At 40.7% G+C, this 18049-nt stretch overlaps 1 protein-coding gene across 2 annotated transcripts in view; it reads left to right on the top strand.

The window, feature by feature from the left end:
* The window catches only part of LOC120380913 (transient receptor potential cation channel subfamily C member 4 associated protein), a 72316-nt gene that overhangs the window by 33756 nt on the left and 20511 nt on the right, over positions 1-18049 (top strand). For both annotated transcript variants that reach the window (XM_039498821.1, XM_039498820.1), the window contains exons 8-11: positions 5762-5950; positions 9726-9868; positions 13424-13555; positions 14005-14063. In XM_039498821.1, the coding sequence (XP_039354755.1) occupies positions 5762-5950; positions 9726-9868; positions 13424-13555; positions 14005-14063 (523 nt within the window). The remainder of the gene's footprint in view (positions 1-5761; positions 5951-9725; positions 9869-13423; positions 13556-14004; positions 14064-18049) is intronic.

Genomic DNA, 18049 nt, shown 5'->3' with positions numbered 1-18049 from the left:
CTGTGAGCCAACTCATTGACCTCTGTCACAGTTTCCAAGTGAGCTGTGCTTATGAAGGGCTATGTAAGAGCTGCATGTGGATTTATCACTATTTGTGGACTTAGGATTTCTAGCTGCATGTAGTCATGTTTATGAAGACACTGGTGTGATCTAAATAGAATGCCTCTTTTTCCTTAGTTTCAGGGGTTAATTTTCCATGTTATGTGAAGTACCCTTTTACATTAGATATCAGAAGGTGAGAACCATTGTAAGAGAACAGTCCAGACCAAAGTCTGAACTAGAAATTGTATTGGGCAAAACTTCAAAATCTGTCTAATCTTAAATTCTTGCTGGAAATCCTGAAGCAACACGTGTGCCGCTTTTCAGATTGAGTTGGCATTTTCGGAATAAAACTGAATGTTGAGGATTAAATATTTTAAGGAGTTTCAAATCATAATAAGCTAAATCTTGGGTCACGTTTTGACCGCAATTTTTTGGTATAATGATGACTCGTTTATTAAGTATACTCAATGAAACAAATAGCTGAGATTTGTATATAGAACTTGCTTACATTTAAAGTCCCTGATGGCTTGTAATTTTTTTTTTTTTCCAGAGGTGCTTGAACACCTGATCATGCCCTGTTGGGAGGCATTGGTAGCTGCAGGTGCTCAGCATTTTTGAACTTCAGGCCACTATGGGTATGGCTACACTGGCGATTTGCAGCGCTGGAAAGCCTCCACCAGCGCTGCAATTAGTAAGTGGCCACACCTGCAGGGCACTTCCAGCGCTGCAACTCCCTGGCTGCAGCGCTGGCCGTACACCTCACTCGGCATGGGGAATAAGGATTCCAGCGCTGGTGCTGCAGCGCTGGTCATCAAGTGTGGCCACACACCAGCGCTGTGATTGGCCTCCAGGGTATAAGGTGTATCCCAGAATGCTTTTATAAATTACTCTTTGTTTTGTTATGCAGCCTCTTTGTTTTGTTGTGAACGAGCTCCGAACAAACAGAGCTCCTGTTTGCTGTGATCATCTGTACCTGGCTGTAAACAATCAAATGAGAGGCAGGCAGGGAGAGTGAATGAAACAGAACGGAGCCGATCGGAGCTCCGTTGAACTGCTTATCTAAAAAAACAAACACTGATCACAGCAAACAGGAGCTATCTGTACCTGGCTGTGAACGATCAAATGAGAGGCAGGGGAAACAGCGTTGGATGCAGGGTTCGCAAACATTTTGTGATTTTTCCAATCTCTCTCTTCCCCGCTCCCTGTCACAGTACACCACAGGGAGTGAGTGAAACAGTGGGGAGTCCGTGTTGGAGGCAGGCTGTTTGCAATTAGAGTTAAGACTAAGGGCTCATGAACATTTTGTGATTTTTCCAATCCAGGAAGCTAACACACAGTGTTGGCTCCAAAAATCCACTCTCTCTATCTTCCCCGCTCCCTGTCACAGTACACCACCCTCCACCCCCCTCTTTTGAAAAGCACGTTGTTGCACTTGAATGCTGGGATAGCTGCCCATAATGCAGCACTCCCAACAGCGCTGCTAATACTGCAAATGTGGCCACACACCAGCGCTGCTCCTACACAGCTGGATGACCAGCGCTGCAAACTACCAGCGCTGCAAACCGTAAGTGTAGCCAAGCCCTTAGTGAGCTTTCTTATTGCCTTGAGTACTTCTGACTTGTATCTTGAATGTTATCTTAAGCTGCTACTTTGTTGTAAGCCTTCTAGGCTTTATCATGCAATGTAATCAGTTAAAATGCCAGCAAAGGGAAGTGAACTGGTTTCACTTTTTGCTGTGCTGAAACACTTTGAAATATGAGCAACCTGGGGCTTTGGTATATAGAGACTCCTGGAAGCTCTTGTAATTAGGATCCAGTCCATTTAGGGGTTTCAGTGTCAATATCTAAATGTTCAACTTAGCCCACATCTACAAGTAGCAAATTCAGAGTATGAAGCAATGGGCTGGCCAAAAAGATTCTCCTCACACCTCTCAACAATCATGCTGCTGCATTCTGCACTGGCTGTGGGCAGCAGAGTGACCTTTTCAGAAGCTCTTTGTAAATGTATGTATGCATGAGAGTGGTGGCCACTGGATGGTGACAAATGGCTATTCTACGGCAAATAAGCCCTTATGGTTGAAGATCCAAGGACCTCTAATACATTAAAGCGAATGTGCAAATCTTCAGGCTGTTTAAGCAAACTAACTGAATATGTTCCTGATCCTGCAAATGCTTAAATCTGAGTATTTCAGTTGTCTCTCCACACATGCTTGAAGTGAGCCATTTGCATGTTTGCAGGGTCAGGATCTAAATGTATAAACCTAAAATATTGTTTTTCAAATAAAATTTTAACTTAGGTTTTCTTTTTCTAAGTTCAGAATTCCATGGCTGACATGAGCTGATGATGGAATTGCAGCCACTCAAAATGGTGGTACTTGAACTAAGGGCCTTGGCTTTTGAGTGTACAAGGATGAAGATTTAGTGTAGGATTATATCTAACAGCTCTATTTTATTTGATAATGAAGACCTGATATTATGTATCCTACACTGAGGGCAAAGTGCAGCTTTTATTCAAAGTTGACATATGAATCAACAAAAACAAATCCAATGTGTAATTCAGCAACATCAATCCACCCTGGATGGGAAAGGATGTAAATTACCGATTTTAATCATGATTTAAACCAGCAAGCAGGAAACCTTGATTTAAATAATTGATTTTGATCTTTTTTTTTCCTGCTTTTTAGTTACTTTCCTTTAGTTGATTCTCCACTGGTTGGTAATCATTAAAACACGTTGATTTTCAACTAAATATAGTCTCTGTGCTAAATTTGGTACTTTTTTGCCAACCAGAAGGATACATTATATCTGTAGATTTATTTAGGCAGTTATATAGATTCTTAATTTTTACATTTCCTTGTTATGTTAGAAAATGTTGAATGATGCATTTCTTATTATGTTTTTTTTTTACTTGTTTCAAGCTCTATTTGGATGGAAATTGGAATTCAATTAAAAATATGCAACATGTTTTATTGATTAAATAAAGCTACTTAAATGGCCTATACATATAGGGGAAAAAAGTTGTTAAAACGTGCATTTAAAACTAATTGATTTATTAAACAAAGGAAGTATTATCTGTAGTTGTGAATTGTACTGATTGTTTGATCACCATGTCCTTCATGATTTTTGAACTAGTAGATACCATGCTCTCTTTCAGTTTCTTTTAATATATTGGAGAAAGAAAACAAGCTTTCCTGCTTTTTCAACTCCCAATCAGTTTCTTAATTTTGAATGAGCTGGTCGTTGAACTGAATTAGTTGAATAAAGTGAAATGAAAATAAAATTAACTTTGCATCTGCAGAAGAGGCAACTACTGTTAAAGCCAATTTAACACTTTAACAAACTCTGGTTCCAGGTCCTTATCCAATTACTTCCACCAGTTCAGTGGTCTGCCTCTCTTTAAAACTTCAGTAGCGAATGTATTGACGTGGATGTTTTTGTTTTGTTTAAATTATTTTAATAGGTTATAGTAAGTTTAGGCCATAACATAGGCTGTCGTAATTTGAGTTTAATTTTAAACTAGTAGAAGAAAACCTGTGCTGTTGCACAGATGTAATTTGTAAAGGGGTGTGTGGGTGTGTTTTTGTTGTTTTAAAAAAAGGTGGAGAACTTAAAAATTGGACAGTAACACTGCAAATCCCAGTGATGATGGAATCTGGTGATATTTTAAACAGAGTTCTCAAGCATACAGGTAGCTGTTTCCATCACATCACACTGACTTAGCAGATGTTCAGAGTTATGGTTGGGTTATTCTACATGCTGATTGTGGTGGTGTGTGGGTGGTTGTATTTGTGTTGTCCTGGGAGAGTTTTTTGTGTAGATTTTGTGCAGGTGTCAAATGAGGACTGGGTGCTCCAGTGAGGCAAAGGGTGTTTGAGGCTATTGTATGTACTGGTTGTAGTCCTGTGGATGGTTTTGAAGAACTGTAGCAGTGGGCCAGGTAATTCATCATCTATGCAGTCTTCCTCATACAACCGGTGAAATTGTTGCCTGCTAATTAGCTGTTGAGTAAGGGTGGTGTTTGGTTGAGTTACTTCTGATATCGGAGTGGACTAGGACTCTTGACATGGCAGACTTTATTTACTTATTAAAATCATTTAAGCAAGTAGTTTATAGTAAGTTTAGGCCTTAAACTCAAATTATAAGAGCCTCTGGTAATTTTGAAACTAGTAGCTGAAAGCCCTTGCTGTCGCATGGGTGTAATTCATAGTCAAAATGGCTGAGAACTTAAATGGGACAGTAACAGGCTGAACCTCAGTGATGAAGCAACTTGATGATGATCTGAACAAGAAGAGCTCTCAACCATGCTCGTAGCTGTTTCCATCGCTTCATGCTGATTTAGCAGACATTCTAGGCTTAAAAAAATCAGTTTTTTAAAAATGATTTTTTTTACCAACCTGTCATGTCTAATTACAGCCAAAATAATTCTAAAATGAAAATAAAAAAAATACTGTTAAACTTAGAATTTGGCTTAAGTTTTCAAATTATTGCTATGGGTCAGTATAGATACCCTTATTGTTTATGGGAATAGGAGAAGTGATAAAGATATATATAAGGGAGGAGTGGGAATTAAGAAAAATATAAAAAATAATAAATCTTTAAAATATAAAATGAATAAATCTATGACTGAATCTATGAATTTTGCTTTTAGGCAAAACAATGAATATGCATTGAAAAAATATGAATGAATATGCAAAATGATAATGACATGATATGAATCATTGAATGTCATATGCAATGATAATGATGATGTCAGAACATCAAGTCATATATCATGCCTACATAATGCTGCAAATCCTATACAGTATCAGCTGTAGTGTGTTCATTTTTTTTGTTTTTTTGTTTTTTTTTTTTGTCATTGCAAAATGTTTTGAGCAGCAGAGCAGAAGTGAGTCAGTGCAGTGTGTGATGTGTGTGTTAGTGTTTGTGGTGAAGTGACTTTTGCACTTAAAAAACTTAGTATAAATGGTATCTATGGTTAAAGCCTATCACCTTTATTCAAATGAATTGGGAGAAAAATTGGAGATCAGGACAAGATACACCAACTGCACACATGCTGCAACACAATGTGCAACAGGAAAAGGAACAGGAATTGATGCCAAAACTTTTGCAGTGCTTTTGAGAGAGACAGATCATACCAGAGAGCCAAATTTGTTACTCTGCATGGGTGCCTATGGTGGAAAAAAAAAAAAAAGAAAAAAAAAGAAAAAGTGGACTGTGCATCATCCCAACATTCCATCAGCTAGTACCCCCCCAGGAGGGGGACTGAGGTTCTGATCCTGATGCACCAGAATCTCACTCTTCAGTCATCAGGAGGAGAAGAGGATGAACCTCTCTCCCTGAACATCCAATGTCACAGGACCCACATTTTCCTCTCTCCTCCTCCTCTGAACCACACCTCATAACACACAACTGAATGATGACCTTTGGGATTTGGAAACAACTAAAAAAAAAAGGCAGAGCTGTTGGGCTCCAGACAGCAGCAGTGGAATCTCCTGGCAGGTGATGTTAGGTTTTCATGTTTCGTGACTGTCAAAAGGATCTTCCCTCTTGCTGCTGTTGAGTGCTGATCAAGAAATCCAATATTTGGATCCTGTCAGCTATATAGAATACCTTTTGAGTACACTGTTGTATACTTTGATAGGAGCATTTTGAAAAGTGAATTTGCCATCTGGCATGGAGTCTTTTGTTGGTTGTTGACTTGTTTTGTTTTTCTGTTGTAGCTACACTCCTGAATATTCCAGGCTTTGTTGAGCGATTATGCAAACTGGCAACGAGGAAAGTATCAGAAACAACGGGTACTTCAAATTTCCTCCAGGAGTTAGAGGAGTGGTACACATGGCTGGACAATGCACTTGTTCTTGATGCCCTGATGCGGGTAGCAAATGAGGAGGCAGAGCAGAGCAGCACAGGTATCTGTTGTTTACTAATCTATAGTTTTGCTTTATGGCTTGTAGAATAGGTGGGTTTCGCTTCTCTCTCCTCCCTATTCCCCCTTCCAAAAAAACCCAAAAACCATGTTGAGCACAGTATGCTTAGATCTGTCTCCTATTTTACTGCAAGGTGGTGAGTGGATTTTTGTACTAATCAATATATCCTGTTGCAGAGATAACATTTCAGCTGTCCAAAGAGCTCCTTATATAGTGTTATGCTTACAGCCCTCATAATCCCTCTCACAAGAGGTAGGAGAGTTTTATTTCCATTTTATAGAGGGGGAGGGGGGAAACTGAGGCACAAGTTAAGCCATTTGCTCAAATCCACAGCAAATTGGCTGTAGCATTGGGATTAGAATCCAAGCATTCTTGCATCCATCTCCATGCTCAGGCAACTCAGTGATTCCTCTTCACACAATGGTAAGTAATTTTGATAAACTGTTAATTGTTCCAACAAATTACTTAGCTGCTATCTCCAGATGACTTAGATGAATTAAGATGACTTAGAACCATACAAATGTTGGGCTGGAAGGGACCTGGAGAGGTCATCAAGTTCAGCCCCCTGTGCTGAGACAGGGCCAAGTAAACCTCAACCATCCCTGACAAGTTTGTCCAACCAGATCTCCAATGACGGAGATTCCGTCATTCTTTCCTTGGAAGCCTGTTCCAGAGCTTAACTACCCTTGTAGTTAGAAAGCTTTTCCTAATATCTCGCCTCAATCACCCTTGCTGCAGATTAAGGCCATTAATACTTGGCCTACATTCAGTGGACACAGAAAATAATTGGTCCCCATTCTCTTTGTAACAGCCCTTAACATATTTGAAGACTGTCATCTAGTGTCTTTTCTGAAGACTAAACATGCCCGGGTTTTGTAACCTTTTTTTACAGGTCAGGTTTTCTAGACCTTTTATCAGTTTTATTGCTTTCTTCTGGACTCGCTCTCCAATTTGTCTGCATCTTTCCTACAGTGTGGCACCCAGAACTTGGCACAGTACTCCAGCTGAAGCCTTACCAGTGCCATGTAGACAGGACAGTTACCTCCCATGTCTTTCTTACAACGCTCCTGTTAATACACCTCAGTATGATAGTCTCATTTTGCAACTGCATCACTTTGTTGACTCTCATTCAATTTGTGATCCAGCAGTGCTACCACCCAGCTTGTTACTCCCTATTCTGTACATGTGCATTTGATTTCCCCCCCACTTCCTAAATGTAGTACTTTGCATTTACTATAGAATTTCATCTTGTTGATTTCAGACCAATCCTCCAATTTATCAAGGTTGTTTTGAATTGTAATCCTGTGCTCCAAAGTGCTTGTAACCTCTCCCAGTTTGGTGTAATCTGAAAATTTTCTAAGCATACTCTCCACTCCCTTATCCAAGTCGTTAGTGAAAATAGTGACTGTACCAGACCAAGGACTAACCCCCATGGAACTCCACTAGATAAACCATCCCAGTTTTACAGCAAACCATTTATAATTACTCTGAGTACAGTCTTTCAACCATTTGTGCACCCAATGTACAGTCAGGGCCGGCTCCAGGCACCAGCTTATCAAGCAGGTGCTTGGGGCGGCCACTCCGGAGCGGGGCGGCACTTTCAGGTATTCGGTGGCAGGTCCCTCACTCCCGCTCGGAGCAAAGGACCTCCCGCTGAATTGCCGCAGATCGCGATCACGGCTTTTTTTTGACTGCTTGGGGCGGCAAAACCCCTGGAGCCGGCCCTGTGTACAGTAATTTCATCTAGACCAACGTTTCACTAGTTTGCTTATGAGTGTCATGGGGTACTGTATCAAAAGCCTTTCTAAACTCAAGATATATCATGACTCCTGCTTCCCACCGTTTATTAGGCCAGTAACTCTGTCAAAGAGGAAATTAGAGTGGTCCGGCATGGTTTGTTTTTGACAAATCCATGATGGCTTTTCCTTTTAAGCACAGGATAATAGTTATAAATTGTTCAATAAGCTGTTCCATTGTCTTTCCAGGTATCAAACTTAGGCTGAGTGGTCTGTAGTTCCCTAGGCCCTCCATTCCCCCCTTTTTAAAGATAGGTACTATGTTTGTCCTTCTGCAGCCCTCTGGAACCTCACCTGTCCTCCATGTGTTCTCTCAAAGATAATGGCTAATGGTGTCATGATTGCTTCAGCCAGTTCCTTAAGTATCTTAGGGTGAGTTTCATCAGGCCCTGCTGACTTGAATACATCTAATTTATTGAAATATTCTTTAACCCATTCTTTCTCTATTTTTGCTTGCATTCCTTCCCCCTTTTTATGTTTGTTTAAAGATGTTATGTAAGCCCTGAAGTATTGCCATCAAAATGGCATACACTCCCTTCACTGTGGGAATACGTAGATTATAAAGTCAGAAGAAACCATTCTGATCTTCTTAGTTTGACCACTTGTATAACACAAGAGGTGAAATACTCTCCCCAAAACGTACTCTCCTTAGTGTAGTAGACCTTTATAAGTTTGTTTTCTAGATCCCCAAATTTTACGTAGCTTCTGAAGATACATAGAAGCAACTGTCTTCTTGATCCTACTTGATCAGAATTGTGGCAAAAACTCTTATTTAAAAATCCTGCAAATATACTAAAACAAAATTAAGTAGCTGTCTCTGAGCAGTGTGCTATCTCGGTATGTGTGCACAATTTTGGTTTAGTGTAAAGTGGAGAAAGCTTGCTACTATTTTTTTTTTCTTTTGGAGATCTACCAATCTCCTAGAACTGGAAGGGACCTTGAAGGGTCATTGAGTCCAGCCCACTGCCTTCACTAGCAGGACCAATTTTTGCCCCTGATCCCTAAGTGGCCTCCTCAAGGATTGAACTCACAACCCTGGGTTTAGCAGGCCAATGCTCAAACCACTGAGCTATCCGTCCCCCCCCATAAAAGAGAACTCTCAGAAAAAGAGTACACACAGTTCGCAGAGCTCTTGATCTTGGATCCTCTGTGATCATCAGAATAAGGGCTGCAACTTCCTCTTCTGGGCAATGTGAGCGTCTCTCTGACTCTGGCTGCATGCCTCCCAGCATTCATGCATGTTTAACCGGTTCACAAAAATGAAGTATGGGGACAGCATGACTTGCACCTCCTTAAGTCACCATGATGGGTCTAACTTTAAATCCTAGCCTGTTTTATTTAAAGTGTGTCAATTTTGTGATCTAAATAATTCCAAATCGTGGCTTCCATTGCATCCCAAACATGTTGCGTTCTTAGCGCTGTCCTTCAACATTATACTTACAGAATAGGTTTTCAGAAGCATTCAGTATTTTCAGAAGCATTCAGCACTGACCTACCTGTAACCCTCACTGGAGATAGTTAGAGGAGAGTTAGGCCAAAGCTGAGCATTTTTGAAAATCACACCCCTAATTCATGATTTCCTGTGTACAAAGAAGAGAGCAAGGGAAAAAGAAGTGACATAGTCATTAGGAGTTTCACATTTGTAATCCATTAGTTTCGTGTATGAAATGCTGTTTGGCTCATTATCAGAAGGTGAGCTATTTAAAAAAAAATATTTGAGGTAAGGATCCTAACACTGTCCTAATATAAACCTCAATGGTGCATCTCCCATAGTGAGAAAAACATCTCTCAAATAACTTGGAATTGCTTATTTCAGTCTCATGACACATTTTCAGTTTTGCTAGGAAGATCTTCAAGCAAATGTGCTGGTCATACGTTTGCAGTACTGCAGTATTTGCTGTTACATAAAGCAGTAACCAATCCTTTCCACCTCAGGCTCATGTCTCTGATCTCTCATTTAGAATCTTCAGATGAAAGTGGATTAGCCAACACCTCAACAAGAACTCAGCTTCCACAGTCCATGAAGATCATGCATGAGATCATGTACAAGCTGGAGGTGTTGTATGTTCTCTGTGTATTGCTGATGGGGAGACAGAGGAATCAGGTGAGTGTCTACCTAAATGGTCATGTGTGCATGGAATAGCCATTGTCTCTTTAAATCCAAGCATTCAGTTTAGCCTACCTGAACCCACCACCGTGTGCTTCGAGTTTTTGTTTAGTGAAGCTCTATTGGAGTCAGTGGTTAGAAACTACTCGGTACTTTCCCATATAGAGTTCCTTTACTTCTAGTCCTCATGGTGAGGTTTGTAAACACTTCTTTTATTTAGAGAGAGTTCTACAAACAAATACACATTTTTAAGCACAATCCTATAATCACAAATAACCAGTACTTTATAAACCTACATATGGATACAAAAGAACATGAAAATGAACAGAAGAATTGTTCATGGTAATACCCGTTGTACGCTTAGCTGCTTTCTGGGCAAAGCACAGTCCCTATTGCATGGAGTTCATAGTTCAAGGATATACAGAGAGGGTGAAACTTTATCTATCTATCCATCCATCATCCAGGCTGGGGCTATGGCATCAAGAAAATCATGGACTCTGTGAAAGGCTCTTCAATTTTTGAAGGGGTATTGTGTAGTTCAAAGACATCATTTCTGCCTTTTTCCATTGCAAGGATAATAGTATACATGAATGTGCTGCAAAAAGCTGCCTCCAATTTCTATCCCACCCCAACCCCTTTCGCTATCATAAGGTGCAAACTTTGCTGCATACAGGTGTCCATTTGAATACTATTTTTGTTGAGCATGGTTGTCTGAGAAGCAAGCATTCCCCTGAAATCAAGACACATTGTAAGGAAATACTACTTTATAATTCCTCTATGCTAAGAAATACCAGCAGGAAAACAATGTGTTCTCCCTCTGCTGTTTCACCATGTAGATCAGCAGTTGCCAGGCTGCAGGGATTAAAGGTCATAGGTTTGTGACCTCAGTCTTCCAATTTGGGCAACCAAAGATCTTGCTTCAGAAATTCCGTGCAGAATTACGCTGTTGTCAGGAGGTTACAAAACTCTTTTTGGATCGCTTATGAGAAAATGTAAACAGGCATTTAATTTTTCAGTAAGGGAACATTCTAATAAACTAAATTCTCTGGTACTGAAGCTTCTCTCTAAATTCTCTTCCTGGTTATGTTGTACACTGTTCAATTCTTCTCTGTAGTGCTAGCAGTGACAGTCACCACATTTCACTGCTACCTTGGGATGATCACACCCTAGTAGAGAAGTGGCTCTTTACTGCATTTCTTGGCTTTAAATGCCCTGTAATTATAACCACACCCTCATGTAGTCACTTTGCATATTTCTTTAGGTTGTATTACAAGGTTCTACTTAAGTGGTGAAAGATACTCTGCTTTTCTACCTGCTCCTTTCTTGGGGAGCCAAGCTGTACATGTTAAGAGGAAGTGTGATGGGGTTTAGCATAATGAGCTCGAGAACTGGAAATGGGCATTAAACTGTCTTCACAATCTGAGCAGCAGTGGGAAGATGCCAAAGAGGATTTGAAGCATGTAGTGTAAAATAGGATTTGTTCTGGCATTAAACTGAACTATAAAGCTATGTGGGGCCTCTAGAAGGGACAGTGAAATTAGAAGTCAACCCTTATGGTTTATGGGTGTTATAGCATGCAAAGATTAGCTCCGCTAGGTCTTACAGTTCAGCAGGCTAACATTAAGAAGGCAGGAAAGTGTCTAGGGGTGTGTTGGTTGGCACAGGACACAAAGGCACTGAGTATGACAGAATCTGATTCCTGTTTAAACAATGAACACTGGTGGAGACAAAAGGGAGCTGCTCCTTTCACATGCATGGTCTGCATTTTATAGTTCACCCTGCTGCAGTGGTGCCATACTGGCCACTGTGAGGGGCTAGTGCATCCAAAGTACTTTCTGCTGGCAGGTATTGTCAACTTACATGAGTGTCTCTGGAAATGATTGGGAGAGTCCCTTGCTCTGTGCAGGAGGCTCTTGGTGTGTGGGAGCATCTCAAAGCGGAGGTGGGGGTAGGTAAAAGACTGACTGAAATGTTGGACAGAGTGCAAATAAAATGTTGGCAGGATTCCACTTTCTGGGACTGCTGAGGTAGACTTCATGTGTGGTGCTAGAAAACTGATGCAAAAACAGGATCCCTCATTCCCTGTTAGGGAAATGTCCCAATTTACTGAGATTGTGTCAAAATGTGACTGCAGCAGTCCGTGGATTTCAGTACTATGACTCATAAACAGAATGCCAGCTATGAAAATGATTGATCCAAATAAAATTAAGAAACATGGAATGGCCTGCTGCTTGGGTTAATCTAAACAGCTGAACTATTTGAGAAAAGATGGGGCAAATGAGATGGACTGACTTTAAGAAACAAAAATAAAATATTTCTACTTCCTGTAACTCATAACCTATGCTGTCTCAACTCTGCTGTATTTATAATACAGCCCTTGCCCTGTATACCTGTCAACCTCTTTTAATACTTTTGAAAGGTTATAATTTGCATCATCCACAATCTTTAATAAAACTGGTAACTAAAATACTGAACAGTCTACTAGAGTTGGTGATGAGAGTCCAGAGGGAGCCTGGCATTGGTAGGGGAGGGCACACAGGAACAAGACTGTCCTAGTCAGGCTTGTGAGTAGAACTCTGACTTTCATCTCATCTCCGGGGGCATTGCTCATTTTAGTCCCAAAGCTCCCAACATTCCATGCACACTTGGCCTTAACTCCCCCCCCCCCCCCCCCCCCAAGTCACTTACATCAGAAATGGAGAATCCTGAATCTGAGCTGTTAATTGAAGTCCTTTACTCAGAAGGAAGAAATCCCACAGCATAAGTTTCCTGCATGACTGACTGACTCCCTCAGTCTGGGTTTGTCACATGGTGTCTCACATCTGGGCCTTGGCAGGCAGAGAGGTGTGCTTGAGAGATGATCTGCATTTTTTTTTCTTTAAAAAGGAGGGTGGAGTGTGGAAAGCATTAGGAAAAACATACTGGTTTGCTGACTAAAGCGTGTGCTGCTTGTGCATTACTGGTCAGTTCCCTGCTAGTGCTGCAGGACAGCATTTTCCACTGCACCTAGTATCACATGCTAGGACACTTGAAAATAGTGCCTGTGGCATTTTCCATTCCTGCCTGCAAAGAGCCACCCTAGAATCAGTGGCCTGATCTAGGATCAGCAGAAAAAGACACTAGGGAACTGGCACTAACATGTTACAGGAAGAACTTTTTAGAATAGAGATATAGTTGGGTGTCCCTTTACCTTCAGTGTGCTAAATTTCCTCTTCCAGAGTGTGCTGTTTCCCCATGTTCATTCTTCTTCAGAGGAACCTCCATAAATTCAAGCATCAGTTTAGGCTGTCTCCAAAGAAACTGGATCAAATGTTTCTGTTCAGTGGAAGTGGACAACTAATTCTTGGAGAGACTGAAGTCTTCCCCTTGGGATTCACCACTTCTTTTGTGTGGAGTAAAACCCGCGTTGTTCAGTAAAGCATTTCAGTGTCTCTGCTAACACGAGATGATGTAGCTATACCCATCTGTGTTCTAAATTGCCCTTTTCCCCTTTATGAAGGCACCAGAAACAACCAGACAAGTTTAATATTTTCCTTTTCTTTTCTTGTCCAGGTTCACAAAATGATAGCAGAATTCAAATTGATTCCTGGCCTTAATAACCTGTTTGACAAACTGATCTGGAGAAAACATTCGGCATCAGCCCTTGTTCTGCATGGGCATAACCAAAACTGTGACTGTAGTCCAGTGAGTACCCTAATTTCACATTTTGGCATGGTAATTTAGATACTACAGTTGTAGTAAACTTTTTTCCCTTGGAGTTGCTGTAGTGCATTGATTTTGAGAGCCTTGATACCAGGTACGAAGCATTGCTTTATACTTGGAAACTTGGAGGTAAACTTAGCATGTATGTATGTATTTATTTATTTTAAATAAGCGTAGCTTTATTAAATTGCACACATCCCATCACCCTTTCCAGTCTCTTCCGTTTTGGGAAACTAATGATGAAGTTCGTTCCTTCCTTATTCCAACTGCTTGTCACACTCAAGATGTTCTAAATACTTTTTCAGTCTTGAGATTTCCAACTCCAGCCTAGTATGAGATACCTATTTCTTCTCTGCTTATCGTTAGTGATGATGCTGTAATATGTACAATACATATTTTAAAGTTTTTTTCATCCTTTTTTTTTTTTGTAGGACATTACTTTAAAGATACAGTTTTTGAGGCTTCTTCAGAGTTTTAGTGATCATCACGAGTAAGTATGGGAAAAATAAGCTTACGGTAAATTGTATTTAGTGGCGTCTGTTCCCTTTTAACTAAATTATTGAGCACCCTCAAATGTATTTAGATGCCTTGCCCTGATCTATTATATTTAAATGTCCCACTACTGATATAAAAAGACTTTTTTTTGGTAAATGAGAAACAGTGTGAAAGTAGGTTTCATGAGTCAGTAGGTGGCTCTCCTCCCTCAGAGTGAGTACTGAGCCAGTGTAGTACTGTAGTACAGGGGTTTTGCTGCAGATCTTTTTAAATAGCAAAATCAAGGTCTAGGCAACTTGTGAAAGGTTCCATGGGATCCTTAATGATCACAAGTGACAGTTCTGATAAAACTCAGGCTTGAGGAATTGTATTTAATCATACTAAATTTCTTCCAGTAGCTTAAATTGATAAAACTATTCATTATGTACCATCCTGTAAACGCTATCTCAGGTACTGTGTATGCAGTTTTTCCTTCCAAAAGGTAGGAAGGTGGTCTCAATATTCTAGTACACCTCTACCTCAATATAACACTGTCCTTGGGAACCAAAAAATCGTACCGTGTTATAGGTGAAACCATGTTATATTGAACTTGCTTTGATCCACTGGAATGCGCACCCCCCCCCCCCCCCCGAGCGCTGCTTTACTGCGTTATATCCAAATTCATGTTGTATTGGGTGGTGTTATATCAAGGTAGCGATGTACTTGCTGATTGGATGTCAAAAATTGGGTGTCTTTCTAAGAGTATGTCTACACTGCAGTTAGACACACACGGTTGGCCCGTGTCAGCTGACTCAGGCTCGTGGACCTTGGGCTAAGTGGCTATTTAATTGCTGTGTGGACATTCAGGCTCGGGTTGGACCCCGAGCTCCTGGACCCTCCCCCCTCAAAGGGTACTATAGCCCAGGCTGCAGCCAGAACCTGAACATCTACACTGCAATTAAACCAGCCCATGAACCCAAGTCAGCTGGCACAGGCCAGCCGTGGGTTATTAATTGCAGTGTAGATATATGCTAAAAGATCTGCTATAGCGTAACCAGGAGTTGTGGGCTCAATGCAGAAATTCACTGGGTGAGATTGTGTAGTCTCTGTTATGAAGAAGGTCATACTAGAATAAATTATCATAATGGTCCCTTTGGCCTTGAAATGTATGAATTTAGGACTATTAAAGCCTTTCCACACAAAGTACTAATAGAAATGTAAGGTGGTAACTCGCCTGTGAACAGATACATTTCATGGCTTTGCTTTCTGCGAGAGCTATGGGATGATGCAAATATTTCTTAGTGGTACAGCTTGAGGAAACTGCACACGTTTTGCTAGTGTGTATTTTGCTCTGGGTTATAACGTGCAGAATCCAGGCGTTCCGTTCTTTGAAGATTTTTTTGTATTCTTGTTTGATAGGGCCAGATCACTTTTCCCCATGTTCTCTTTTCACTTTTGGTGTCGTGACATTTATTTGTATCTAACTGTAGGCATTATCTTTGATGCCAGCACGTCAGTTCCAGCCATGAGGTATTAACGTAACCATCCTATCTGACTAGCTAAGTAGGATATTTTCTCTGGATTGTGTCAGACCCATCAAATGTCATTTACTATGTACCTTTTAGCTGCACTTTATAAAATGCATAAGATTTTAGATTGGATGCTTAAGGGCTCCAACCCATGTAATTATGGGACAAATGGCATAGCTACATGAAATTACCAAACCCAACAAATATAGATTATTAGAATGTACAGGAAAGGCCAAACTACACCTACATGGAGAAAACTAATTTAAGAAGTGTTCTGTCACACATGCCTTTATCTGATAATTCCCTAATTACATTCTGACACCTTTTTCAACAAACATCCCACTGCATGAAAAATGTCAATCTGTAATTTGTAATGTAATTTTCTGTGGGCAACTTCATAATCTCCTGACAATAGGGACTGGGAAAGGAAGTGCTGCCTGGTGTAGAGCTCTAATAAGAACTAATGCGGAAGTGCTTTCTGACAATGATAAATAAAATGGTCACTTCTAGACACAGTGCAGGTAATTTCTATTTCAAAGAGCAATCTAAATTACACCTATAGCACTAGGTTCTGACTTGTTTGTAATGTTTCAGGGAAAAAAATGCAAGGATTAAAAAAATACCAAAACTATCCAAAGAGCATGCACACGTTGCTCAGAATGAGGAGGAACACTTCTCATCTCAAAGTAAAAATGGGGTAGGTGGAGGGAACCCGGATTCTGTTCTCTTGTACTCTGAGTCTTCTGGTCTAGACAGTAAATAATGCTCTTAGACTCATACACTTTAAGGTCAGAAGGGACCATTATGATCATCTATTCAGACCTCCTGCACAATGCAGGCCACACAATCTCACCCATCCACTTCTATAACAAACCCCTAACCTACGTCTGAGTTATTGAAGTCCTCAAATTGTGGTTTGAAGACCTCAAGCTGCAGAGAATCCTCCAGCAAGTGATCCGTGCCCCATGCTGCAGAAGAAGGCGAAAAAGCTCCAGGGCCTCTGCCAATCTGCCCTGGAGGAAAATTCCTTCCCAACCCCAAATATGGCAATCAGCTAAACCCTGAGCATGTGAGCAAGACTCACCAGCCAGCACCCAGGAAAGAATTCTCTGTAGTAACTCAGATCCCATCCCATCTAACATCCCATCACAGACCACTGGGCATACTTACCTGCTGATAATCAAAGGTCAGTTGCCAAAATTAGGCTATCCCATCATACCATCCCCTCCATAAACTTATCAAGCTTAGTCTTAAAGCCAGATAGATCTTTTGCCCCCACTACTCCCCTTGGAAGGCTGTTCCAGAACGTCACTCCTCTAATGGTTAGAAACCTTCGTCTAATTTCAAGTCTAAACTTCCTAGTGTCCAGTTTATATCCATTTGTTCTTGTGTCCACATTGGTACTAAGCTTAAATAATTCCTCTCCCTCAATATTAATCCCTCTGATATATTTATAAAGAGCAATCATATCCCCCCTCAACCTTCTTTTGTTTAGGCTAAACAAGTCAAGCTCTTTGAGTCTCCTTTCATAAGACAGGTTTTCCATTCCTCGAATCATCCTAATAGCCCGTCTCTGAACCTTATACCTTTTATACCAGTTCTTATTCTATAAGTGTCACATTTACCTTGTTCTGCTATGGCCAGGTCAAAACTGAGAGATCTCATGCCGTGAAAACTGGGACTTAGATCTGTATCTCAATCCATCAAAAACTTTCCCTCTGCAGCCACTATTAGCCCAGCAGCAACTCCCAGATGGTACAGTAAGTCTCCTCAGATGCTGTCCGTATTAAAGCGATCACTATAAAAACCTGAAGTGTGGTTGAAACAAAAATAATAAAGTTAAACATCTAGAAGTTGAACATCTTTATATCATGAAAATTGGAATCCACTGAAACTGAATGGAAAGTGTGGAATCTAAAACAGAAATGCTTAAGAAAATGGATTATTAAAATTAAGTAATAGTAAAGTAAAATCTGTGTTAAGGCATGTAAAATGACTGGGAAACTTGATAGGTTTCAGGGTATGGCTACACTTACGGTTTGCAGCGCTGGTAGTTTGCAGCGCTGGTCATCCAGCTGTGTAGGAGCAGAGTGCTGCATTATGGGCAGCTATCCCAGCATTCAAGTGCACCAACGTGCTTTTCAAAAGGGGGTGGAGGGTGGTGTACTGTGACAGGAAGATAGAGAGTGGATTTTGGAGCCAACACTGTGTGTTAGCTTCCTGGATTGGAAAAATCACAAAATGTTCATGAGCCCTTAGTCTTAACTCTAATTGCAAACAGCCTGCCTCCAACACGGACTGCCCGGGAAGAGAGAGATTGGAAAAATCACAAAATGTTTGCCTCTCATTTGATCGTTCACAGCCAGGTATAGATAGCTCCTGTTTGCTGTGATCAGTGTTTGTTTTTATAGATAAGCAGTTCACACTCTGCCTGCCTGCCTCTCATTTGATTGTTTAAAACAAAGAGAGGCTG

This window comes from Mauremys reevesii, linkage group 13, assembly GCF_016161935.1.
Source record: "Mauremys reevesii isolate NIE-2019 linkage group 13, ASM1616193v1, whole genome shotgun sequence".
In the NCBI taxonomy this organism is placed as follows: domain Eukaryota; kingdom Metazoa; phylum Chordata; order Testudines; family Geoemydidae; genus Mauremys; species Mauremys reevesii.
The sequence above is the reverse complement of the archived record's forward strand: the minus strand, read 5'-3'. Positions and strand labels throughout refer to the sequence as shown.